General features: G+C 45.3%; 1 protein-coding gene across 5 annotated transcripts in view; it reads left to right on the plus strand.

Moving 5' to 3' along the window:
- Window positions 1–14,885: 14,885 nt before the first annotated feature.
- TFDP1 (transcription factor Dp-1) overlaps window positions 14,886–25,812 on the plus strand; it is a 98,987-nt gene continuing 88,060 nt past the window's right edge. The window contains exons 1-2 of one of the 5 annotated variants that reach the window (XM_077813887.1): window positions 14,886–14,941; window positions 16,152–16,240. In XM_077813887.1, the coding sequence (XP_077670013.1) occupies window positions 16,229–16,240 (12 nt within the window). In that variant the 5' untranslated portion in view covers window positions 14,886–14,941; window positions 16,152–16,228. The other 4 variants (XM_077813917.1, XM_077813895.1, XM_077813913.1 and 1 more) reach the window with 4 other exon arrangements.

A 25,812-nucleotide genomic window follows, 5' to 3' on the forward strand; every position in this document is an offset into this window, starting at 1 on the left:
TTAGCTGAGTGAATGGCAGGTTTGAGCCACTAGCAAAAGTGGCCAAACTGAGGGCTACCGTGAATCTCTGAGGTGAGCAAATCCACCAATAAGTACAGGACCCCCCAAGGAAGAGGAGGAACTTTGTCACAACTGGTGTTAGGGGTGGGATTTGGAGTACACAGCGCGGCGGAAGAAGGAGGGTGCTATTATATATTAAAAAAAGGGTAGGGGGAAGAGGGTTTATTTTTTTCCACCACAATGGATGACGTAGTTTGGGCACTGATACAAGCCACGGCTGCCCAGCAGGAGGCTTCCCCTGTCCAGGCAGCTGCCCAACAGGAGGCCGTGCGTCTGCAGCAAGAGACCAATCACCTGTTGATGAACCAGACTGCTCAAAACCATGCTATGCTGTGGGAACTGGTAAACCAGATAAAGGCCCTTACAGAACTGAACCGCTGACATGATGGGACGCATATAATACAGGCCAGCAATTGGCTGCAGAAAATGATGCGGGAGGATGATGTAGAGACATACCTCCTGGCCTTTGAGAGGACAGCCCTGCGGGAGGCTTGGCCCCAAGAACAGTGGTCTGGCATCCTCGCCCCATTCCTGTGTGGGGAGGCCCAGAAGGCCTACAATGACCCGTCTGAAGAGGCTGCGGCAGACTACCCCAAGCTGATATCAGAGATCCTGGCCAGATCTGGGGTAACGACTGCAGTGCGGGCCCAACAATATCATGAGTGGAGGTACCTTGAAAACAAAACCCCGCGGTCCCAATTATATGACCTCATCCATCTCACATGAAAATGGTTACGAACTGAGTCCCAGAGTCCAGAAGAGATACTAGAGGTTCTGGTCATCGACTGATACATGAGGGGACTACTGCCAGACCTTCGTGCCTGGGTAAGCCAGAACGAACCCTCCACCTACGACGAGGTTGTCGCACTGGTAGAGAAGCGAAGGACTGCAAGGGAACTGACGCAACCAGTGAAGGAAGAGGCACCCGAGATTAAACTAGCAGCACCAAGCCCCAGAGCTCAGGCGAATGGGCCCCTTGGAGGGCCTAGGTGGAAAAAGAGAGAGGCTGAAGGCCCACTGGAGGCCACAAAGAGTCGGAGCACTGAGGGGGAAGAGTATAGTGTCATCAGACTGCCCAAACTGAGAGACTGGGGAATGCCTAGGGCCCCATACAGATGTTACACCTACCGGGAGTGGGGACACATAGCTGCACAGTGTCCCAAAGCTGAGGAGCCTATGCAGAGTAACCTGGGGAACTGGGCAGACCCATGCTCCCTAATTCACCTGGTGGGGGTCACACTAATTCCGCATATGTACACCAGACCAGTAAAACTAAATGGAGCAGAAACCACGGCACTGGTTGATTGGGGGAGTGCTATCACACTTATTTCAGGGAAGTTTGTGAAGCGTAGTCAGCTGCTGCAGGCAAAGTACACAGGGGTGACATGTGTCCATGGGACAGTTAGTTATTACTCCACCATCCCAATAAAATTTGAAATCCAGGGGAACATTACTGAAGTAGCAGCAGGTGTAGTCCCTAAACTCCCATACCCAGTGCTTATAGGGAGGGACTTTCCAGGCTTTGGAGACTTACTCCCGGTAGGGAGATTGGAGAAAGGAGGAAACCCTGGAGTTAGTGAGACATCCACAATACTGTCAACCCCCAATCTTCTCTGAAATATCCCCAGATTTGTTCTCCGCTCCCAGGCAGGGTAGAAAGACGAAAAGGGAAAGAAGGGCAGCTAAGGCCTTGGGAACCCAAATTCTGACCCAAAGCCAGATGGTTGCTCTCATAGGTAGGCAGACCTGAGCAGCTGAAAAGGAGGCCGCCCAGGAGGGAGCAGCTCCTGAGTCTGACCCGCACCCTAATGTCTCTGAAACAGTAGCGGTGACCGAGACTTGTCCCCTAGATCTCGGGCAGATTAGCCCCGGGAGAGAAAATTTTGGATGGGACCAGGCTGAAGACCCAAGGTATGACAACATTAGGAAGGAGGTGACCAAAATAGTTGGGGTCGCCCTGGAAGGGAAAACCCAGGGACCAGGACCCTACTTCATAATCAAGAAGGATCTCTTCTACCGGGTTGCACCAGTACAGGGGCAGAAGGTACAGCAGATCCTAGTACCTCAAAAACACCAGAATGCTGTATTAAGTCTGGCCCATAGTCATCTTTTTGGGGGGCATTTTGGGGTAGGGAAGACCCTGGCATGGGTCCTACGACGGTTCTTCTGGCCTGAAGTACATGAAGAAGTGCGGAAGTACTGTGCGTCCTGCCCAGAGTGTCAGCTGCACAGTCCCTGTCCCCACCTGAGGGCACCTTTAGTACCTCTTCCCATCATAGAGGTCCCCTTCGAGCGAATAGCCATGGAGCTAGTGGGATCTCTGGAGAAGATGGCTCAGGGCGACTAATATATACTTGTTGTTTTGGACTTTTAGGACACCCTACAACCTTACCTTATGTTTGCCATCCGGGAGGTACCTCAGGCCTCAACTGGGTTTTCCCCCTTTGAGTTATTATATGGGCGCCACCCTTGTGGCGTACTAGATATTGCCAAAGAGATCTGGGAAGAGGAACCCAATGAGGGGAGAAATATAACTGAACATATGTTGTAGATGTGAGACCGGATAGCCCGGGTCACCCCTATTGTATGGGAACATTTGGAAAAGGCGCAGGAGGCCCAGCAAACCCATTACAATCACCAGGAAAAAGTCCGACAATTCCAACCAGGGGATCGGGTAATGATGTTGGTACCTATGGCAGAAAGCAAGCTTTTGGCTCACTGGCAGGGGCCCTATGAGGTGGTTGAAACTGTGCCAGAAGTAACCTACAAGGTGCAGCAGCCCGGACGCCGGAAACAAGAACAGCTTTATCACATTAACCTCTTAAAACCTTGGCATCCATGACTGGCGTGTGTAGTGGCCCAAGAGGCCCCAAACCAGGGAAATAACCTGCACGAGCAGATCAGGATATCCCCTGATCTGACACCGAACCAGAAAAAGGCGGTTTCGGAGATGATCAGCCAGTACCAAGACGTGTTTTCAACTAAACCAGACCAGACCACAAAAACATATCACCACATTATCACAGACCTTGGGGTGAAGGTAACTTTAAGGCCCTTCTGGGTCCCAGTGGCAAAAAGGGAGGAGATCAAGGCAGAGGTAAAAAAGATGTTGGCTCTGGGAGTCATTGAAGAGTCCCATAGTCAATGGTCAAGCCCGATTGTGTTGGTGCCCAAACCCAATGGCACCACTAAGTTTTGTAATGACTTTCGCTGGCTGAACGAGCTATCCAAATTTGATGCAAACCCCATACCCTGTATTGATAAGTCAGTTGATTGCCTGGGCAATGCCTGATTTTTGACCACCCTTGATTTAACAAAAGGATATTGGCAGATTCCCCTTGTCAAAGAGGCGAAAGAAAAGATGGCATACTCTACACTCGAGGGTCTGTTTCAATATACTGTTCTTCCTTTTGGACTGCATGGGGCACCTGCCATCTTCCAGCATCTTATGGACAAGCTCCTGCAGCCCCATAGTAGTTATGCAGCTGCAAACCTGGATGATGTGATTATTCACACCCCTGACTGGGAGACCCACTTGGAAAAGGTGGAAGCGGTACTGGACACGCTAAGACGGGCCGACCTCACAGCCAACCCAGCCAAGTGTGCTATAGGGCTAGCCGAGGCTACATACCTTGGCTACATTGTAGGAAGGGGCGTGGTCAAGCCCCAACTAAACAAACTGGAGGCTATCCAAAATTGGCCCCAGACTAACTGGAAAAAGCAAGTCCGGGCATTCCTGGGTGTGGTGGGGTACTACTGGCGATTTATTCCCCATTTCGCCACCAGAGCAAGTCCCCTGACAGACCCGATAAAAGCCCAGAGTGCAGAGTCGACAGATGCCGGAGAGAAAGCATTCATAGATCTACAGACAGCCTTCTGCAGTAACCCTGTGCTTGTAGCCCCAGACCTCAACAAAGAGTTCATTTTACAGACAGATGCTTCTGAAGTAGGATTGGGAGCTGTCCTATCACAGATGGTTGGAGACGAAGAACACCCGATCCTCTACCTCAGCAGAAAACTCCTCCCGAGAGAGCAGAAGTATGCAGTGGTTGAGAGAGAGTGACTTGCTGTGAAATGGGCCATGGAAACACTACGTTATTACCTGCTGGGACAATGGTTTACCCTTGTGACCGACCATGCACCCCTCCAGTGGATGCAGCGAAATAAAGAGAAGAACCCAAGGGTGACCAGATGGTTCCTGTCCCTACAACCTTTTCAATTCACCATGCAACACTGGGCTGGAAGCCACCATGGCAATGCAGATGGCTCATCACAGGTACACTGCCTGACATCCCAAGTTGCCGAACCCCATAGTGTTGAGGGGGGAGGAATATGTGACAGGGTTAGCCCAGATGGCTACAGGAGAGTGATAGAAGGCAGATATATTAGCCCCAAGTTAATCAGGTCCCTTTTCCCTGGGTAAGGGAATAGGGGCAGTTCCAGAACAATGAGGAACTTGCTGGAACCAATTAAGGCAGACAGGCTAATTAGGACACCTGGAGCCAATTAAGAAGCTGTTAGAATCAATTAAGACAGGCAGGCTAATCAGGGCACCTTCTTTTTAAAAGGGCCTCACTTCAGTCAGTGAGGGGTGAGCAAGGAGCTGAGAGTGAGAGGGCATGCTGCCGGAGGACTGAGGAGTACAAATGCTATCTGGCATCAGGAGGAAGGTCCTGTGGTGAGGATACAGAAGGTGTTGGGAGGAGGCCATGGGGAAGTAGCCCAGGGAGTTGTAGCTATCACACAGGCATTACATGAAACACTGTGGACAGCTGTGATCCACAGGGGACCCTGGGCTGGAACCTGGAGTAGAGGGCGGGCCTGGGTTCCCCCCATCCTCCCAACTCCCTATTAGATACAGGAGGAGTTGACCTGGACTGTGGATCCCACCAGAGGGGAAGGTCCCTGGCCTGATCCCTGACCCACTAGGTGGACCAGCAGAGACTCCTTCCTTTTCCCCAGGCTGGCCAGTGATTAGGTTAGCTGAGTGAACGGCAGGTAAGCAAATCAACCAATAAGCGCAGGACACACCAAGGCAGAGGAGGAACTTTGTCACAATATTTTATAATGACCATCAAGTTCAGAACATTACAATCTTTCATTAAAGCCTTTACTCAACATATTTTATACACAGTAACATTGCATACAACTAGTTGATTCAATTGCTTACTCTTTGGGGATCAGGCCTTCTGTTCTCTGCTTGGGGTGCTGGATTCTGATTGTCACCATAGCATTACCCATTAATGAGCCTTATTATACTGGAATCTATAAAGTTTCTCCAGCAAACTCCCTCGTTATGCCTCGTATGGCTAAGAGAACAGAGTGCAGATACCAGGTCTCATCAGAGGGTCATGAACATTTTTACTCTCCCAACTCCCAAGATCCTTGATGCTCACTGCAGTGAATGAAAAGACTTAAGAGGGCCATTCAAAGTCTACCCCAAGGATAAAGACTTGAAAAAGCTGGACATATTTGGTAGAAAGATTTATTTTAACTTCAGGGCTACAGATTTGTAGAGCCAACCATCAAGCACTGTTGGCTAGGTATGATTTCTTCAACTGGCATGCACTATCCAACTTCCTGGATAGAATACCAGAGGAATCCAAGGAGGAGTTCCAGGAAATGTCCATATAGGTCATCTGGTGGAGAGAACATCCTTCCAAGTAGCCTTTGATGTGGCAGATTCAGCAGCCAGAGTGATGGCAATTGCAGTCACTAAGTGCCACTCCTCTTGGTTGCAATTTTCCTGTATGTCTATGGAAGTCCAACAAACAATAAAAATAAAATAAATAAAAAATAAATAAAAAACTCTACTTTTTGAGAAAACTAACCCCTTTTCTGGGAAGACAGACAAAGTCCTGCGTTCCCTCAAGGATTCTAGGGCTATCTTTGGGCATCTACATTCCATCTTCAAAGAGAAAACAATGCCATTCTCAATTCCAACAGAAGCAGACATTCTATCCCACAAGACAGCCTGAATAAGCTAAAAGGTGGGATGAGTCTCAAAGGAGTCCACCACCACCTCCTCCTCCTGCATTGGCTGTGTCTAAACAACTGTCCACCCTGAAGCAGTCCATTTGATTCTTTGGTCAAGATCAGCATATCAATCTATCCAGATCTACCTTGTCCTCCTCCTCCCTTTTGGAACGGTTGTTCCTCAGTGCTTGGAGCCTTGTTACAATACACCAATGGATTCTAAACACTACTGGAGTATACTCTGCACTTTCTCTGAATTCCTTCCTTCCACCCACCCCTTCTTTGTCCCTTTTTCAAGGGCCAATCTCACAAGGCTGTTCTCAAGCAACAAATACAGCGTCTTCTCAAGTTGAGAGCCATAGATGAGGTGCCTCTGCAACATTGGGGAAAAGGGTTTTACTCTCATCATTTCTTCATGCCAAAGTCCAAAGGAGATCTGAGGCCTATCCTACCTAGATCTACAAAACAAACAAATACATTAAAAAATAAAAAGTTTTGCATAGTTTTCCTAGCTCCTGTTATTACTTCCCTGGATCACAATGATGGGTGTGTTTCCCTTAAGTTGAAAGATGCTTATTTTCATGTGACTATCTACCTAGGCCACAAAAGATTCCCTAGTTTCACGGATGCAAATGCTCATTATCAATGTATAGTCCTCCCCTTTGGCCCATCATCAGCCGCCAGGGTCTTCACAAAATGCATGACAATAGTGGTTGCTGACCTCAGAAGGATTGATTTGAGGCTGCTCCAAGCAACAGACAGAGGACATCATCAGACAAATCCAGTGCCTTAGGCCTGATAATCAACAAGGGCAAGTCAATCCTGTAACCTGTTCAGCTGATCGAGTTTACTGGAATTGTCCTCAGTTCAAATACAGTAGCAACTTATTTGCCCCAGTCTAGGTTGGAAGAGATTCTGGACTTATGCAATGCCCTGCAGGCCCATCTCTCTGATGAAAGTAAGAAACTGCCTAAGACTCCTAGAACATATGGCGGTTTGCAGGCATGTACTCAGCATGCCATCCTCGACCTCTTGTGCATGTATGGGTGGTTGAAGTCTGTGTACCATTCATCAAGACACTTGCTGGACATGCTAATTCATGTACCTGCAAGATTTCTTTCTTCCTTGAAGTGGTGGAGTTGCTTGCTTGCCTCCCTCAGGAAGCAGATTGCTCTATGGTAGTTCAAAATATTTTACTGAACATGTTAGGGGAAATCAACCTAGTTAGCATATGTGACTCCATTTTGGGTTTCCTCTCGGCCATTAACTAGAAGCAAGCACATCACGTACCAAGGAAGGATCCTTCAAGGTGGACAGCAGGACAGTTTCAAGATAAGGGAAACAAAGGAGACAGGAACCAGCTGACAAGCCTGAAATAGTTGCCACTTCAGCTTTTTTGCATGGGGAAGGTGGCTGCAGGGGATTGGTAAGGAGAAGGCCTGTTTATTGGTTTAGGACCCCTGAGGCACACAGGCAGGATATTTTGCCAACAGTATATAATCTTTGTGTAACCTGTAATCGGGGTCCCGTTCTGCTTAACAGAGCGGTACTACACTCAAGCGTAATAAACCCACAAACTTTGAGATACTCTGCAGTTTGTCTTTATGTGGTTGCCTCAGCCTAGAAACGAACTATACGTGTCCTAACTGGAATAATTCGTAACAAACAGCAGAAAACCTTCTACAGGATACATTACTTTATTAAATGAACGTGTTTCTCCATCTAGTCTTAGCAATGAGGCATCCTTTCCTTGAAGACTTAACTCCATGATATCCTGGAATATTTGTTGTCCCTGAACAAACAAGGTCTCTCAGTTAGTTCCCTGAGGGTTCACCTGGCTGCAGTTTCAGTTTTCCACCCTCTGATAGGGGGTAGATTGGTGTTTTCTAATCCCATGACTATTAGATTTTTAAAGGGTATAGATAGACTCTATCCACCTTTCACCTCAGCCAAAAAATGTACTTACAATCTCTCTTCCTCAAGACACGTAATCATGAGGATGAAGAGAGACTCCATATTTTAGATGAGTAGAGCCCTGGCCTTCATCTTAGGTAGCAGTAAGCCATTCTGTGCATTTCTTCAGCTGTTTGTCTCCTTTGAGAACAGAATGAATGAGCATGTGTTGCACATGTCCATTCCACAATCCACTTTCCTTATCTGCTTCTATGTTTAATTCATTCTGTATTCCAGTGCAAAAGAACTGAAGGGGGGTCAGAGTGGCTCCACCTTCTGCAGACACCAGGTGCATGCATTGCCCTGACAGCTACTGCTATGGGGAAAATCTCCAGCTTTGAAACACTGGATGTGAACACACCTAACATGGAATAGACGTGTGCAACACATCTTGAAGAACCACAGAAAAGGTAAATAACCATTTTTCCACACATCCTCCCCGAATAGTGATACCACTGTCCCTGGACATGATTTCACAGGACAATGGGAAGTCTGTGCATCCAGATCCAGCATCCCCGCAACTCAATACCTAGATGCGGTCTTGTTGACTGATTTGGAAGAGATATGTTCCAGAGGGCTGCAGTACATCTGAATACAAAGTAGAAATGATTTGGCAAGATCTACTTATGCTACCAAATGGAAAAGCTTTTCAGTCTGGTTGTCTTAACATAACCTGTTTCCAACTCATACTGCAATTTTTTTATATCCTCAACTACATATTATCACTTAAGAATTTGGGTCTCTCTATTAGTGTACTCCAGGTTCACCTAGCAGCCATATCAGCACATCACACACCTATTCAAAACTACAATATTTTTTCTCATCCAACAATAGTCAAACTTCTCACCAGTATAAGAGCCTTATCCCCCCTAGGATACAAATGCTGTCCTCCAGGGATTAATGGGTCCTCTGTTTGAACCCTTAACTACTAATTCTTTACTGCAACTCTCTTTGAAGACAGTATTCTTAGTAGTAATCACCTCAATCCACAGAATAAAGGAGTTGCAAGCCCTCATGATTAGACCACTGTATAAAACTTTTCATACAGACGAGGTCACTCTTAGATCACATCCTAAATTTCTCCCAAAAGTAGTTTAGGATTTTCACCTAAATCAAATGATATACTTACCATTCTTTCCCCCCAAGCCACATTCTTCCTGAAGGGGAACCAAGATGTCCTTACAGTGCTATACTTTTATTTAGATAGAACAAAGACATTTGCTAAAAGATCAAAGCATCAGGCTTTCCAAAGATTGTCCAAATGTGTTTCAGAGCTGCACCACCTTTCACCAACTGGTCCAAAAGGTGTTACTTTACTCAGCGTTGCAATGCCTAACTCATTTAGGAGCCTAAATCTTATTTTCAAAAGGGATTTAGGCATATAGGAGCCAAAATCCTATTAACTGTCACTGAGTTTTAGGCTCCAAAATGTCAAAAGCACTTTTGAAAATTATATTTAGGCTCCTAAATCAGTTAGACATTGTAACTCTAAGGTCAGCAATGTCTAATTTCCTTTAAAAATCTTAGCCTTATTTCCTAACTTGGATCAGTTAATGGAAGGTTTGCCAACTCCTTCACATAGCTGCTCTAATTTCCAAAGCAGTTGTGAAAAGTATATCCTTTCCTGAGACATCTCCCCAAAGAATAAGCTACATTTTCCATTTTCCTCGCAAACATTTCTTGGGGCTAGAGGGTAATTGAGAGATATTTGGATCGGGAACACACACCCTATAATAGCCCAGATCTCTCTCTCAACTATTTACCTTGTAGATTCCTGGACTGTTCTTGACTCAATCAGCTATCTTAGCTAACTTCTCTAAGAACTAGGGAAAATAGCATGGGCGGCGGGTATAATAGATATTCATGGTAAATAGGCCCAATGGCCTGTGATGGGTTTTAGATGGGGTAAGATCCAAGTTACCTGGGAAAGAATTTTCTGTAGTATCTGGCTGATGAATCTTGCCCATATGCTCAGGGTTTAGCTGATCGCCATATTTGGGGTCGGGAAGGAATTTTCCTCCAGGGCAGATTGGAAGAGGCCCTGGAGGTTTTTCGCCTTCCTCTGTAGCATGGGGCACGGGTCACTTGCTGGAGGATTCTCTGCTCCTTGAGGTCTTTAAACTACAATTTGAGGACTTCAATAGCACAGATATAGGTGTGAGGTTTTTTTTTGTAGGAGTGGTGGGTGAAATTCTGTGGCCTGCGTTGTGCAGGAGGTCAGACTAGATGATCATAATGGTCCCTTCTGACCTAAATATCTATGAATCTATGAATCTATGAATAGACCAGGGAAGGCCTTGCTTTCTCTGGAGCTGCTGCTGGATACCTGGGCCGTGGTGGCCCCAGCCCTTCCCTGAGACCCTCACTGCCGCCTCCTATTCCACACCACCTCCCATCCCCGCTGATCGCTGCGTCCCTCCTCCTCCGGATGGGGGAGTGAGGAGGAATGCGGAGGGCCAGTGGACTGAGCAGGCTTGGCCAGGTGCTGGGGCCAGTGGCTCAGCGGGCGGGGTCGTCAGGGGCGGGAGGAGCTGGTGGTAGGTGGCACTGCCTGGCTCTGGCAAGCGGGCCGGTGGCTCAGCCCAGCAGGCACTCGGGGGCTGGCAGCTTGGCTAAGCTCAGCCCAGTGCTGAGGCCGGTGGTTCGGCCCAGTGCTGAGGCTGGCAGCTTGGCCCAGAGCTGGTGGAGGTCGGCAGCTTGGGCCAGCCTGGTGCTGGGGGAGGCCAGTGGCTCGGTGCGGCTCGGGGGAGGGAAGAGACGTCAGGGCGGAGGGACCAGTAGCTTGCCCTGGCGCTCGGGGGGGCGTTGGGTTCCTGGGTGCCAGCGGCTCTGCCCAGTGTGGCTGGGGTGGGCGGGCGGGCCAGGGCTCCTCCTGTTGCAAGGGCCCCTCAGAGTCAGGGCTTTTCCTTTTACAGAGTGAGAGGAGAGTTTTGGGGCTCCAGCATGTGGGGCGGAGCGCAGGGCCGGCAGGCTTGCTTCCACAAAGCGGGGTTGTCAAGGTTCCTTCCCCACTCTGAACTCTAGGGTACAGATGTGGGGACCTGCATGAAAACCTCCTAAGCTTACTTTTACCAGCTTAGGTTAATACTTCCCCAAGGTACAAACTATTTTACCCTTGGACTTCCACTGCCACCACCAAACTTTATCTGGGTTCCTGAAAAAACGTAGTTTGGAAACGTCTTTCCCCCCAAAATCCTCCCAACCCTTGCACCCCACTTCCTGGGGAAGGTTTGGTAAAAATCCTCACCAATTTGCATAGGTGACCACAGACCCAAACCCTTGGATCTTAGAACAATGAAAAAGCATTCAGTTTTCTTACAAGAAGACTTTTAATAGAAGTAAAAAAGAATCATCTCTGTAAAATCAGGATGGTAAATACCTTACAGGGTAATTAGATTCAAAACATAGAGAATCCCTCTAGGCAAAACCTTAAGTTACAAAAAAGACACACAGACAGGAATATTCATTCTATTCAGCACAGCTATTTTCTCAGCCATTTAAAGAAATTATAATCTAACACATACCTAGCTAGATTACTTACTAAAAGTTCTAAGACTCTATTCCTGTCCTCTCTCCAGCAAAAGCATCACACAGACAGACACAGACCCTTTGTTTTTCTGCCTCCTCCCAGCTTTTGAAAGTATCTTGTCTCCTCATTGGTCATTTTGGTCAGGTGCCAGCGAGGTTACCTTTAGCTTCTTAACCCTTTACAGGTGAGAGGATTTTTCCTCTGGCCAGGAGGGATTTTAAAGGGGTTTACCCTTCCCTTTATATTTATGACAGGGGGTCACCCTGCCGCCCATGGAAAATAGGATTATCCTCTGTGGGGCCACTGTTTTGGTGCTTCTCCTCTGTGGAGATCTATTTGGCATCAGATGAATCCACCAGTAAAAAAAAATAAAAATAAAAATAAATGCTCCCAGCTGCACTGAGGTCCTTTTTACTTCAGCCTCTTGTTTGGAAGGTTTACTTCATCAAATTAGCTGTAGATCCACATGTCATGGAATGTGGGGGAGTCAGGGCCCTGCACTCTCCCTTTCCTGCGATTCACTGTGACTCTCAGTCAGCCAGTAAAACAGAAAGTTTATTAGACAACAAGAACACAGTTGAAAGCAGAGCTTCTAGGTACAGACAACAGGACCCCCTCAGTCAGGTCCATCTTGGGGGACAGGGAGCCTAGACCCCGGTCCTGGGTCTCCCTCCATTTCTCCAGCCAGCTCCAAAACTGAAATCCCCTCCAGCAGTCTTAGCCAGACACACAACCCAGCTCCTCCTCCAGTCACGGTCCACTTTCCTGGGCAGAAGGTGTCACCTGGCCCCATGCCCCTCCTGGGCTCAGAGTCATCAACTTCGCTGATGTTGGCACAGGGTACTTCAGTGATGAAGCTACCCCACTGGGTTTATTGGGGGTCTTGATCTGCTCTTATATGGGTGATAACTGAATTCAAGAACTCAATATCCTTTGCTGACACAGAATTTAGTTTCAAGTCTTTACCCTTTGAAGCAATCTGTGCCTGCATCACTTGGACTTTCAGAGTCTAATCGGAATGCCACAAGTTGGGATATTTCTTCAGTGCATGAGGCGACATCATTCTGCAGGCAAATCAGGCATTTCTGCATATTGTGGTCAACTCTTGAGATAGATGATGCAAAGAAAAGAGGCTATTTTGTACATAGTTTTGCCACACTGACATAGTTTGAAGTTGAGTGGCCTATTCTCCTCCTTTGAAAATATACTTGAAAGAAAATTGAGTGGCAGAGCATAGAAAAAGCCAACACTAAAAGATTTCTGGCACCATGAACAACCAGGTGCTGATGCTCCAAAATATCTGAGAAATGCAAAGCACAGGAGCATTCTGAGTCAGGCATTAGTGTGCTGAGAAACAGTCAAGACTCGTGCTCTGAAGCAAGCACTGGAGCTCTGGGGCAGATACCATAGTGGTAAAGAAAAGCCCACTCAGGTGTGGACATGCCAGTATGGGAGCTGGAGAATTCAGGGGGGGAAAGCATTGCCTAAACACTGCAGCAGGCATAAAGCACAACATAAAACAAGTGCCAAACCTCCTCAGAGCACATTAGAATAGTTAATCCAATTACCTCACAAGTAGTTTATGCAACTGCACTGGACTGCCTGGAAGATATGACTAATATGGTAAGGTTATATAACAACTGTCAATAGAACAGCGATTCTCAAAGTCTGGGTCGGGACCCCAAAGTGGATCGGGACCCCATTTCACTGCGGTCACCAGGGCTAGCTTAGAGTTGCTGGGGCCTGGAGCCCAAGCCCACGCCTGAGCCCAGCCTCAGGTTTCAACACTGGGTGTCAGGGCTAGGTTACAGTACGCCTGCCTGGGGCTGAAGCCTTTGGGCTTTGCCCCCCTCCTCTCCTTGCCTCGGGTGGCGGGGCTCAGGCTTCAGTCCCCCCTTCTGGGGTTGTGTAGTAATTTTTGCTGTCAGAAGGGGGTAGCGGTGCAATGAAGTTTGAGAACCCCTGCAATAGAAGAATTTGAGCAAACAAAAAATATTTTCTCTTGATGGTACTGCTTTGCTGACTGTGATCAAGAAAGAACTGACTCAAACATTTGGAGAGAAGCAGGGTGGCATGCCATAGCTGGTAGTAGACCTGTTTCATGCTACATCCTACTACTGCTGCCCTCAATGATCTAAAAGCCTCTAGAGCTAGGTCTCTTTTCCCAGTCTGCACAGATGTTATCTCTAAATATTTTTTCCTTACCTATTCTTTCTTTGTAAGGGGATAAATCAGTCACCAGTTATTCTCAGTCCAAAAATAATCTCTAGCGTATATTTTTCCTCTTTGCTTTTAAGCTGTCACTTGCTGCTTAAATAATTGCTGCCTTCCTCTTGCACAAAAATCTAAAACATTTTTCAAAGTCTTTGAACCTTACACCATGATTTTTACATTTTTGAAAGCAGTTTTATTTGTGTACCAGCTCCTTTTTCTACAGTCACTGCTTCATTCTTCTAGATTTGAAGATTCGAAGGATGCTCCATTTTGCAAAAAGGTCATAGTTTATTCTGATGAAATCACAGTTCTCTAAATTTTAAAAACCTAGCATGGTGGAGAAGAAAAAGGAGTCTTAAAAGACGACAAACCATGCTATAGAACTTACTATGCAGTACAATTCTGTCATAGCTGTCATGAGTACAGTATCTCACTGTGTCTGCTTCAACCAGCAGAGCTTGCAGAGGAGCAAATATGCCCTCTAATTTAAACTACTTTAAAATTACATGTTTAAAATGGGGCATTCTAAGTGCTCCTGCCCTGATAATCATGAGGCAGTGGGTGAGGAGGAAGTAACATAAGCATTATTCAGAGGTTGGTTAGGGCTGGTTACTAAAATGCTGTTGCAATGGATGCAGAGCCCGTACATGAGACAACACCCTCATGCTTTGTTTTGACAGTGAGCTCTAGTGTGCCCAGCAATATCATTACAGCAACAGAAATGTTCTGCTAGTGAACCTGGGGCTAGGTCTGCTAAGACACCTGAAGACCCAGCACCTGGGCAACAAGCCCTCGCCTGCAGCCAGGGAAGAAGGGGATATGGGCTGAGTGCCCCAACCCAGCCATAATCAGCACAGGTGGGTCACTGTACAGTCTTGATCTCTTCTTCCTTTGCTTGACGCCCACAGGTGGGAGGCAGACAGCTCAGCGCTTACACAGCCCGGGCCCAGCCACCCCCTCGAGTAACGCCACGTGCCACAGCGCAACGGCTGCTTTTCACTGACTAACCGCCAGCTCTCGCGCCCGTGCTTCCCGCGCACTTGTTCCCAGAGGAGGGCGGGGAACCCATGGGCGCGAAAAAGCCGCGCATGCGCTTTTCACGGACGGCGGGTGGAGGGACCACTGGTCTCTCCGCGTGTGCCCTGTGCGAGGCACGTTACACCTTGTGACGTCATCGCGCAGCATCACGCGGGTGGGACGTACAAAAGTGTAAGTTTCAATTTTTTTTTTGTGCCAACGGAAAAATTTTTCTAGGGCCGCATCCGCGTGTCGGAGCCGGGGAGGGGCGGCTGCGCCCCCGCCCCCACACAGGGAGCCCTCCGAGGGGAGGGGGGAGCCTGCGCAGGTGTGCGGGGAGCGGGCGGCTGGCGGGGCAGGGGGGGTGGGTTAGAAGGGAGGGACGCGGGGACAAGGAAGAGTGAGACTGACACGTGTGGGGGGGGGGGCGGCCGGGAGCGAGACCCCACGATTGGGCCTGGGGCCAATGACAGCCCCGGAGCCCCCTCCCCCCCGACATTGGAGGCCCGTGAGCTGCACATGTGCAGTCGGCGCCCCCCGCCGTGTCTCCGCAGAGCGGCGCTGTGGGGGCGGGCGGGCGGGCGGGGGACGGACGGAGGGAGGCTGCTGTCCGCCGCCGGCCGCTCAGGTGCAGGCACCGTTCGGCAGGTGGGAGGTGCTGCTGCGCCGGAGGATGGGTTTGGGCGGGACGTGGGGAGGGGGCGCGGGATCTGCCGGGGTGGGTGGGGGAGATGGTGCCTCCGGCCCCTGAGTCAGGCGAGCCCAGTGCCTCGCGCGGCCCCGCGCCAGCTTGGGCGGGCTGGCGGGCCCCCGGCGGGGGGGGGGTGGGGTCTGAGGCGCTGTTGGGGCTGCCCGTCTGTGAGGCGCCTCAGGGGCGCCGCGTCCTCCTTCGCCTCCCATCGCAGCTGCGGCCCGTCTGCCTGCGCCCGCCGCCGGGTACGGGGGGCTGGCAGGGGGCTGGCAGCAGAGGCCTAGTGTCTGTGGCGAAACTGACAGGTCCGGCATAGAGGCGCCCCCACTCCTATGCAGAGGCCTGGCCTGGGGGGTGGGAGTAATGCTGCAGAGGGCACAGCTGGACCGTGACCGGCCCGGTGTGGGCTTAGACTGCCAGCGCAGGCCGCCTGCCGCCCTGCTGGGCTCCTCCGTGTATATATGGGGTGGGGAAGCCCCTGGAGCTAGGGGGCGAATTCTGACAGCTTCCCCGAGCTGCAGGGAGGTCGTTCCCCTGTGGGGGTTGTGCGACTGTTCACCGAGAGTAAGTTGATGATGCCAGAAAACTTTTTAAATATTGCGAGACACGTTCTAAAGTAAAGGAATATATGCTTGTAGTTAATAAATTACATTTTTTACAGATTTCTGCAATTCACTATTATAGCTGGTGTTGTCTTGACTTTCTTTTTAGAAAAATAACATCACTGTTCCTGTTTCCTTCTGTGGGCATCAAGCATTTAAGCGCCTTGATTTCTAGGCATAGGTAACATGGCAAAAGATGTAAGTATATTTGTTTCATATTATATGTGGAAGTATGAGTAATAGAATATTTCCTTGTTCTTGCTAATAAAAATAAAGCAGGCCATACATCCCACAGATGGCATTAGGGGATATGAAGACCTCTTTTTGTATCTTATTTAAAATAGGGTTTGCAGTGCATCTGTCACTGTTTTCACATAGAAAGTTTAGAATAGAATTATTAGCTCTTGTACTATAAAAAGGCTTTAGATTTAAGAGAATCTGCAGACATTTGTTCTGTGCAACAAAACAAAAAGCCACCATCTTGCTGAAAAGCATTTTGTGATGCAGGCATTTTGTATACTTGTAGTAGAGGTTATGAAAACTGCTTTTCACTGCTGTGCTTAATACAAAAACAAAATAATGAAATTGTTGTTCAGTCTGAGTGTTGTCAGTGAAGTACCTTTCATTAAGTTACCTGTTTGTTGATAAAACAGGTACACCGGGAGCACCACTGTCAGTGTTTCCCTGCAATTCAACCCTGTTCAGGGGTGAGAGGGTCCTTCAGTCTCCATTCCCTTTTCTTTTCCACCCCTTCTCTTCTGAGACAGACAAAATGAACCTACTTAATGCCAACAGGAATTGCCCTCAGGCAACTATTTTTTTTCCACATAGTCCATCAAATTCATGCCACTAACCTAGAGGTGAGTGATAATAAAAGAGGGTTTATCTCTTGAGCCATCTATTCTTACAATTCCCTTTTTAATACCTCTGTAACTATCAGAAAAATTACATTTAAATATAAAATGGTATTTTTAAATGTAAACAAACTTCTGTTCACTAACAGTCCTCATCTAATATCATTAGGCTTTCATAATTGCATGTTACATTGCTAGTAAAGTATTCTGATATTTTGATTTGCATATGGATATGTTTTTTGCATATTTTCTAAAAAATACTAAGCAAAACAGCATTTTTAAAAAGGTTTTAGATTATGGCATAAGGTTTGATGTGAGACAGTATTGCAACCTTCCAAACAGTGTGACACAGATAGAACTTAAGTAATCCTTGGTTTAAAGAATTAATATTGTAGAGCACTGATGTGGTTTAAAAACCACTTTAAAAAAACCCCTAATGAGTGGTGTGGCAACCAAATAGAAAAAACAGTCAGTCAAGGCTTGCCAGGAAAAGACAAAGGAAGTGAATTACGTTAAAGATAGCAAAAGGCCTTATGGGTGGGAGGGAAGAAAGTAGGCCCATTGAGAGGATAACAAAGAAGATGGTGTGTATATAAAGTCTGCTGCAGTTTCCACGGTATGCATCCGATGAAGTGAGCTGTAGCTCACGAAAGCTCATGCTCAAATAAATTGGTTAGTCTCTAAGGTGCCACAAGTACTCCTTTTCTTTTTGCGAATACAGACTAACACGGCTGTTACTCTGAAACCTGTCATAAAAGATGGTTGAAAATGACGGAGATACTGAAGTCCTTCTGTTTAAATCCCTCCTAAGCTATGTCTACACTACAGATACAGCTGTACTGCTGTAAGGTCTCCCATGTAGCTGCACCACACTGGCGGGAGAGCATCTCGTGCCAGCATAGCGCTGTCCACACTGGTGCTTTTATCGGCAAAACTTACATTGGTCAGGGGTGTGGGTTTTTTCACACCCTTGACTGACAAGTTTTGCTGACCCCCCCAAAAAAAGAGTGTGTGGGAGAATTTAGAAAACTAGGAAATGAGGAGGAACTTAATGAATATTGATGAAGAGCATGTAAGGAGCGTACTTGGGGAACAAAAGTGTATACTACTCATCCAGTTCAGCTGATATGGACCATAAGATATTAGGATAACTTGCAAACTTATATGTAGTTATGTATAGTTTAGTGATAGACAACTGTTGGGGTACTAATTGCTTTTTTCCAATTTTCAAAAACGGAAAGAAGAGTGAACCTGATGATTACTGTTCAAAGCCTAACTTCTGTCCTTAGTGAAATAATGGAACAATTTACAAGAGGAAAAAAATCCCTAATTTTTTAGGTCTTGATCCTGCAAAGATTTGCACATGTTTAACTTTAAGTGGGTGCATAATCCTGTAGACTTCAGTAGAACTGTTCATGTATGTAAAAATCAAGTATGTGCATAATTCTGCAGGATTGGGACCTTACTGGATAATTTGCACTGTGAACAGTAAGCAGTATAAATGTATAAAGAATATTTCTTTCCAAACAAAATCTATTCCTTTTTTAAAAAAATTACAAAATTAATAGCAAAGCAGGGGGATTAAAGAAAGAATATATGGATTTTACTAAAACATTTGGTGAATCTTCCAAAATCTTTATCTGAAAATGTTAGTGACATAGATATAGTGTCATGTAGACTGAAAACTGGCCAGAGGATTGTGAACAACTGATAATGATAAATGGCAAAGTATTGAGTTTGGGGAAAGTACTAATGGATTTTTTTCTAATGGATAAGGCCCAGAAGCTATTGCAAAGTCTGCTGTAGCTTCAGTCATAAATAACATCTTCATTGAAGAAGAGGGAGTAAAGAGCACATCACAGTTAATATTAAATATAGAGGAGTTGAGAAAACACCAGTGAGCATAGAGAAATAATGCAAAGGGGTGTAGAGAGAGTTAAAAACACAAGTGGGTGAATCCAAATGAATTAAAAAATAAAATAAAATGCAGGCTAATATTTGAGGAAAATAATTCAGAACACAAGTGTTTGATAGGGAGAAACCTTGAAATCTGTAATGCTAAAAGAGATGTAGGAGAAGAGCAGCTCATTTATGAAATTCCAGAATGATCTGGCAGCAAAAATGACCAGTGTCATGTTGACTAAAGATGCAGAGATACCACATCAAAGAGTGGAGAGGTAGTCAGCAGAACTATACAGAGAGTAACTGGACTTATTTACTGAAAGACCAAAGGACAACTCATTACTAAAAGACTTTAAATTGATTGATTAAATTCAAAGAAGAGATGATAAAGTTATTTAAGGGGAGGAAGGAATAACTTGCTAGGGAGAGTTAAGATATTGAAAATGTGTAGCCTGGCTCATTGACAATAGAGAGGGAGCAAAGACCATGGTGTGTGAAGAGTGTTTGCAGCTTGGGGATAGGATAATATGATTTCCCTTTACTTTGGCAGTGATCAGTTTCTGATGAGAGGAATTGAGGTCCCAGAGTTGGGTGTGGTGTAACTTTTTTTTTTTTTTTTTTAACACTGTGTACATATTCTCATCTACGCTACTCCCATGAGTCCTGTTGATCTTAAACCAAATTAGACCCAGCCATGCTTGGGGAATCCCAGAAACCTCAGCTCAGTCACCACTCCTGTTTCTGTCACTTTAGAACATAAGAACAGCCATACTGGGTCAGACCAAAAGTCCATGAGCCCAGTATCCTGTCTTCTGACAGTGGCCTATGCCAGGTGCTCCAGAGGGAAGAACAGAACAGGTGATCATCAAGTGATCCATCCCCTGTCGTCCATTCCCAGCTTCTGGCAAAACAGAGGCTAGGGACACAGTCCCTGCCCATCTAGGCAAATAGCCATTGATGGTCCTATACTCCATGAACTTACCTAGTTACTTTTTGAACCCTGTTATAGTCTTGGCCTTCACAACATCCTCTGGTAAGGAATTCCACAAGTTGACTCTGCGTTGTGTGGAAAAAATACATCCTTCTGCTTATTTTAAACCTGCTGCCTAGTTAGTGTGTTGTTTACTCCTTCTCATAACAGTTTCTTATTTACTTTCTCCACACTTGTCATGATTTTATAGACCTGTATCATATCCCCCCTTAGTCATCTCTCTTCCAAGCTGAAAAGTCCCAATTTTATTAATCTCTCCTCATATGGAAGCTGTTCCATACCCCTAATCATTTTTGTTCTTTTCTGAACCTTTTCCAAGTCAATATATCTTTTTTTGAGATTGGGGGGACTGCATCTGCACGCAGTATTTAAGGTGTGGGCGTTCCATGGATTTATATAGAGGGAATATGATATTTTCTGTCTTACTATCTATCCCTTTCTTAATAATTCCCAACGTTCTGTTGGCTTTTTTACTGCCGCTGCACATTGAGTGGATGTTTTCAGAGCATTATCCACAATGAATTCAAAATCTCTTTCTTGAGCGGTAACAAGCTAATTTAGATATACATCATTTTATATGTATACCTCTAACCTGATATAACACAAATTCAGATATAACACGGTAAAGCAGCGCTCTGGGGGGCTGCGGCTGCGCGCTCCAGTGGATCAAAGCAAGTTCGATATAACACGGTTTCACCTATAATGCGGTAAGGTTTTTTTTTTGGCTCCCCGGGGCAGCGTTATATCGGGGTAGAGGTGTATATATGTTTTCCAATGTGCATTACTTTGCATTTATCAGCATTGAATTTCATCTGCCATTTTGTTGCCCAGTGACCCAGTTTTGTGAGATCCTTTTGTAGCTCTATGCAGTCTGCTTGAATATCTGTCTTGAGTAGTTTTGTATCATCTGCAAATTTTGCCACCTTTATCCCTTTCTCCAGATTATTTATGAATACGTTGAATAGGACTGGTCCCAATACAGATCCCTGGGGAGACACCACTGTTTACCTCTTTCCATTCTGAAAACTGACCATTCATTCCTACCCTTTGTTTCCTATCTTTTAACCAGTTACTAATCCATGAGCGGACCTTCCCTCCTGTCCTATGACTGCTTAATTTGCTTAAGAGCCTTCGGTGAAAGACCTTGTCAAAGGCTTTTTGAAAATCTAAGTACACTGTATTCACTGGATTCACCCTTGTCCACATGCTTGCTGACTCTCTCAAAGAATTCTAGTAGATTGGTGAGGCATGATTTCCTTTTACAAAACACATATTGGCTCTTCCCCAACAAATTATGTTCATCTATGCGTCTGACAATTTTGTTCTTTACTATAGTTTCAATCACCTTACCTGGTACCGAAGTCAGGCTTACCGGCCTGTGATTGCCAGGATTGCCTCTGAAGCCCTTTTTAAAAATTGGTGTCACATTAACTATCTTCCAGTCATTTGGTACAGAAACTGATTTAAATGATGTTACAAACTACAGTTAGTAGTTCAGCAATTTCACATTTGATTTCTTTCAGAACTCTTTGGTAAATACCATCTGGTCCTGGTTACTTATTACTTTTCAGTTTATCAATTTGTTCCTAAACCTCCTCTCGTGACACCTCAATCTGTGTCCGTTCCGCAGATTTGTCACCTAAAACGAATGGCTCAGGTGTGGGAATTTCCTCACATCCTCAGCCATAAAGACTGCTGCAAATAATTCATTTAGTTTCTCCGTAACTGCCTTATTGTCCGCAAGTGCTCTTTTAGCATCTTGATCGTCCAGTGGTCCCACTGGATGTTTAGCAGACTTCCTGCTTCTGATGTACTTAAAAATGTTATTACTTTGAGTCTTTGGCTAACTGTTCTTCAAATTCTTTTTTGGCCTTCCTAATTATATTTTTAGACTTCATTTGTCAGAGATTATGCTCCTTTCTATTTTCCTCAGTAGGATTTAACTTCCACATTTTAAAGGATGCCTTTTGGTCTCTCACTGCTTCTTTTACTTTGTTGTTTAGCCATGGTGGTACTTCTTTGGTTCTCTTACTAGGTTTTTTAATTTGGAGTAGACATTTAAGTTGAGCCTCTATTACGGTGTCTTTAAAAAGTTTCCATGCAGCTTGCAGGGATTTCACTTTTGGCTTTTAATTTCTGTTTAACTTCCTCATTTTTGTGCAGTCCCCCTTTCTGAAATTAAATGCTACAGTGTTGGGCTGTTGTGGTGGTTTCCCTACTATGGGGATGTTTAATTATATTATGGTCACGATTACCAACTGGTCCAGCTATAATCAGTACTTGGACCAGACCCTGTGCTGCATTTAGGACTAAATCAAGAATTGACTTTCCTTTTGTGGGTTCTAAGTCATTTAAGGTGTCAAGAAACTTTATCTCTGCATCACGTCCCAATGTGACATGTACCCAGGAAATGTGGGGATTGTTGAAATCCCCCATTATTACTGAGTTTTTTATTTTTATAGCTTCTCTAATCTCCCTGCGCATTTCAGTCACTATCACCATCCTGTGCAGGTGGCTGGTAATATATCCCTACTGCTATATTCTTATTAGAGTATGGAATTACTATCCATAAAGATTTTTTGGTACAGTTTGGTTCATTTTTTTTTTTTACAAGCTTTTTACTTCATTTGATTCTTTGATTTTTTTATTTATTTTTTACATATAGTGCCAGTCCTCCACCAGCACAACTTGTTCTGTCCTTCTGATATATTTTGTACCCTGGTACTACTGTGTCCCATTGATTATCCTCATTCCACCAAGTTTCTGTGATGCCTATTGTATCAATATCCTCATTTAATATGAGGCACTGTAGTTAACCCATCTTATTATTTAGACTTCTAGCATTTGAATATAAGCATTTTAAAAACTTGTCACTTTTTAGCTGTCTGCCATTTCATGATGTAATTGAATGGGCCTCTTTTTCATTTGACTGGTTTCAGAGTAGCAGCCGTGTTAGTCTGTATCCACAAAAAGAACAGGAGTACTTGTGGCACCTTAGAGACTAATAAATTTATTTGAGCATAAGCTTTCGTGGGCCACAGCCCACTTCATCAGTTGCTGTAGCCCACAAAAACTTATGCTCAAATAAATTTGTTAGCCTCTAGGGTGCCACAAGTACTCCCGTTCTTTTTTTCATTTGACTGTTTCTCATCAGATCCTACCTGTATTTTATCAGCTTCCATCCTCTCCTCCTTACTAGGACATAGAGAATCTCCATTAATAGATCCTCCCCTAAGAGAGATCTGTCTAAACCACGTGTTCCTCCACACCTGTCGGCTTTCCCGCAGCCCTTTTTTTAAAAACTGCTCTCTGACCTTTTAAATTTTAAGTGTCAGCAATCTGGTTCCATTTTGGTTTAGGTGGAGCCCATCCTTCCTGTATAGACTCCCCCTTTCCCAAAAGTTTCCCCAGTTCCTAGTAAATCTAAACCCCTTCTCCCTACACCATTGTTTCATCCATACATTGAGACCCTGCAGTTCGAACTGGCCCTGCGCGTGCAACTGGAAGCATTAGAGGTCCTGGACTTCAATCTCTTACCTAGTAGCCTAAATTTGGCCTCCAGAAACTCTCTCCTATCCTTTCCTATGTCATTGGCACCTGCGTGTACCACAACCATCCGTTTCTCCCCAGCACTACACATACATCTATCTAGATGTTTCGAGACATCCGCAACCTTCACATCAGGCAGGCAAGTCACCATGCGGTTCTCCCGGTCATCGCAAACCCAGCTATCTGTGTTTCTAATGATCAAATTTCCCCATAACTATTACCTATCTCTTCCCAGTAACTGGAGTTCCCTCCCCTGGAGAGGTCTCCTCAGTGTGAGAGGATACCACAACATCATCTGGAAGGAGAGTCCCAACTATGGGATTGTTTCCCTCTGCTTCAGTTGGATGTTCTAGTTCCCTGAGACTTTCTCCTCCTCAGCAACACAGAGGATGTAAGGCTGCGGGTGGGACCGTTCTGCTGTGTCCCGGAAAGTCTCATCTGTGTACCTCTGTCTCTTTTAGCTCCTCCATTTCAGCCACTCTGGTCTCCAAAGGCTGTATGTGGTCTGTGAGGGCCAGGAGCTCCTTACACTGAATGCACACGTACGCCACCTGTCCATACGGCAGGTAATCATATATGCTGCATTGGTGCAATAAAATGGATAGCCCCCACTCTGTTGCTGGACTTCTGCCTGCATTCTGTTTTTTTACTCCTGCAGCTCATTCCTTTGTTGATGTTTGGTTTTTATCAATGGCTGTTTCTGGCTTAAGTTTAAAGAAGGTTAAGTGTATTTAGCACCCCCTCTCGCATTCTCCCTCTGAACTCCCTTACGAAACTCCCCTGTTAGCCGCTCCTGTTCGCTAGCTCCTCTTGTCGCTTAGGAGTGGGTTTTTTAAAGCTTTCCAGCTGTCCTCCCAACTGCCATGGGATCTTCCCCTCCAGTTTGGCCTATCACCCTTCATTCAGGAGACATAAGAGCTTTAGCAGATATAACACTCTATCCCCTGTTGACCTGTTAACACTCAGATTCATCACAACACAGTGAAGTCTAGCAAGATTAATAGGGTGCAGTTAAGAAAGGGGAATACTTGGGAATTTTTGTCCTTGAATAAACTTACTGTGAGCATTATCAAGCTATCCAATATTCTCTTAAGGGAAGTGGATGAGATTTCCATCTTTTGGGACACTTAAAACTAGACTGGACACAACACTAATAAGGGGAGTCAGGAATAATTGTGCATTGGTGGGAAGATAATTAGTAACCTAATGGCCATCTACCATCTCTAACCCGATATCAGGAAAAGGTGTTGGTCACTTGTATATTGGAACTGATGTCTGAAAATAGAGAAGGAAACGCTATTCCTCCTAAATGGTTCAAAAATGTAATCGTGTAGCAGTTCTTAAACAGATTGGTGGAAAACCAACTGGCAGAATGGTGCTAGTGCTTCTCGTTTTCAGTTACTTCAGTTGCAAAGAAAATCCTGGAGGCCTGCAAAAGCAGCAGGAAAACAGGTGGTTTGTGTCTGGCTCTCTGTTAGGAGTCACTGCTACCTAGGAGGAAGAGAAGAAACAGGAGCTGCTCTCAAGAATTAGAACCATCATTTAGCAAGGAATGCTCAAAGGAGAGGAGTAATACAGCCTTGCAATGTGCCCATGGGAGAAGGGGACCAGGTAGGAGGAAGTCATGTATGGGGAGAAAACACTTACTGCATTAAACAGTCAAATATGCATAATTGCTTTTTTCATATCAATTTCTGTGTAGGCAATTGCTATAGTTGTCACAGGGATACTTTGTGACTCTCACATGGACCATCTCTTTCCAGATATGGTCTTTAGTAAAACTCTGTCCGTGCTACGAGAGAATTTGCAAAATCTTGGACTGATTGATTTCTCAAAGTTTTATTTTACATTGTGTGTTCTACCAACATTTTTATTTTTTTACTTGAAAATATTTTGGCAAAATTATTCTCTTTATCTCTAGATAGGTAGATACCTCTGAAGTATTTTAATTAACAGTATTTTAGTGTTTTATGTATTTTAGTTACCGAATGAGACTGACCCTATACCTGACTCTGAGCAGGTGGACCCTTGTGCCCGTATGGAGCCCTATTGATTCCCTGTACAGGATTCTGCCACACGGAGCTTGTTGCAGGCTCAATGCCTGATATTACTTCCCCAGATATCTAAAGATGGAGGGGTGAGAGAAGTGTATTCTCTCCCTTTTAAAGGAGGTGTTCAAAAGAAACTTGAATAAATTATTTCATTCCACTTCACTTATTTTTTACGATATCGTCTGTAAATATGTTGGCCAAAGAAAATATTTTAAAATATACACTTGAAAATGAAAAGGTTTAGAAAAGGGCAACAAAAATTATTAGGGGTATGGAACAGCTTCCGTATGAGGAGAGATTAATAAGACTGGGACTTTTCAGTTTGGAAAAGAGACGACTAAGGGGGGTACGATAGAAGTCTGTAAAGTCATGACTGATGTGGAGAAAGTAAATAAGGAGGTGTGTTTTACTCCTCCTCTTAAC

The sequence above is a fragment of the Eretmochelys imbricata genome, chromosome 1, assembly GCF_965152235.1.
Source record: "Eretmochelys imbricata isolate rEreImb1 chromosome 1, rEreImb1.hap1, whole genome shotgun sequence".
Classification (NCBI taxonomy): domain Eukaryota; kingdom Metazoa; phylum Chordata; order Testudines; family Cheloniidae; genus Eretmochelys; species Eretmochelys imbricata.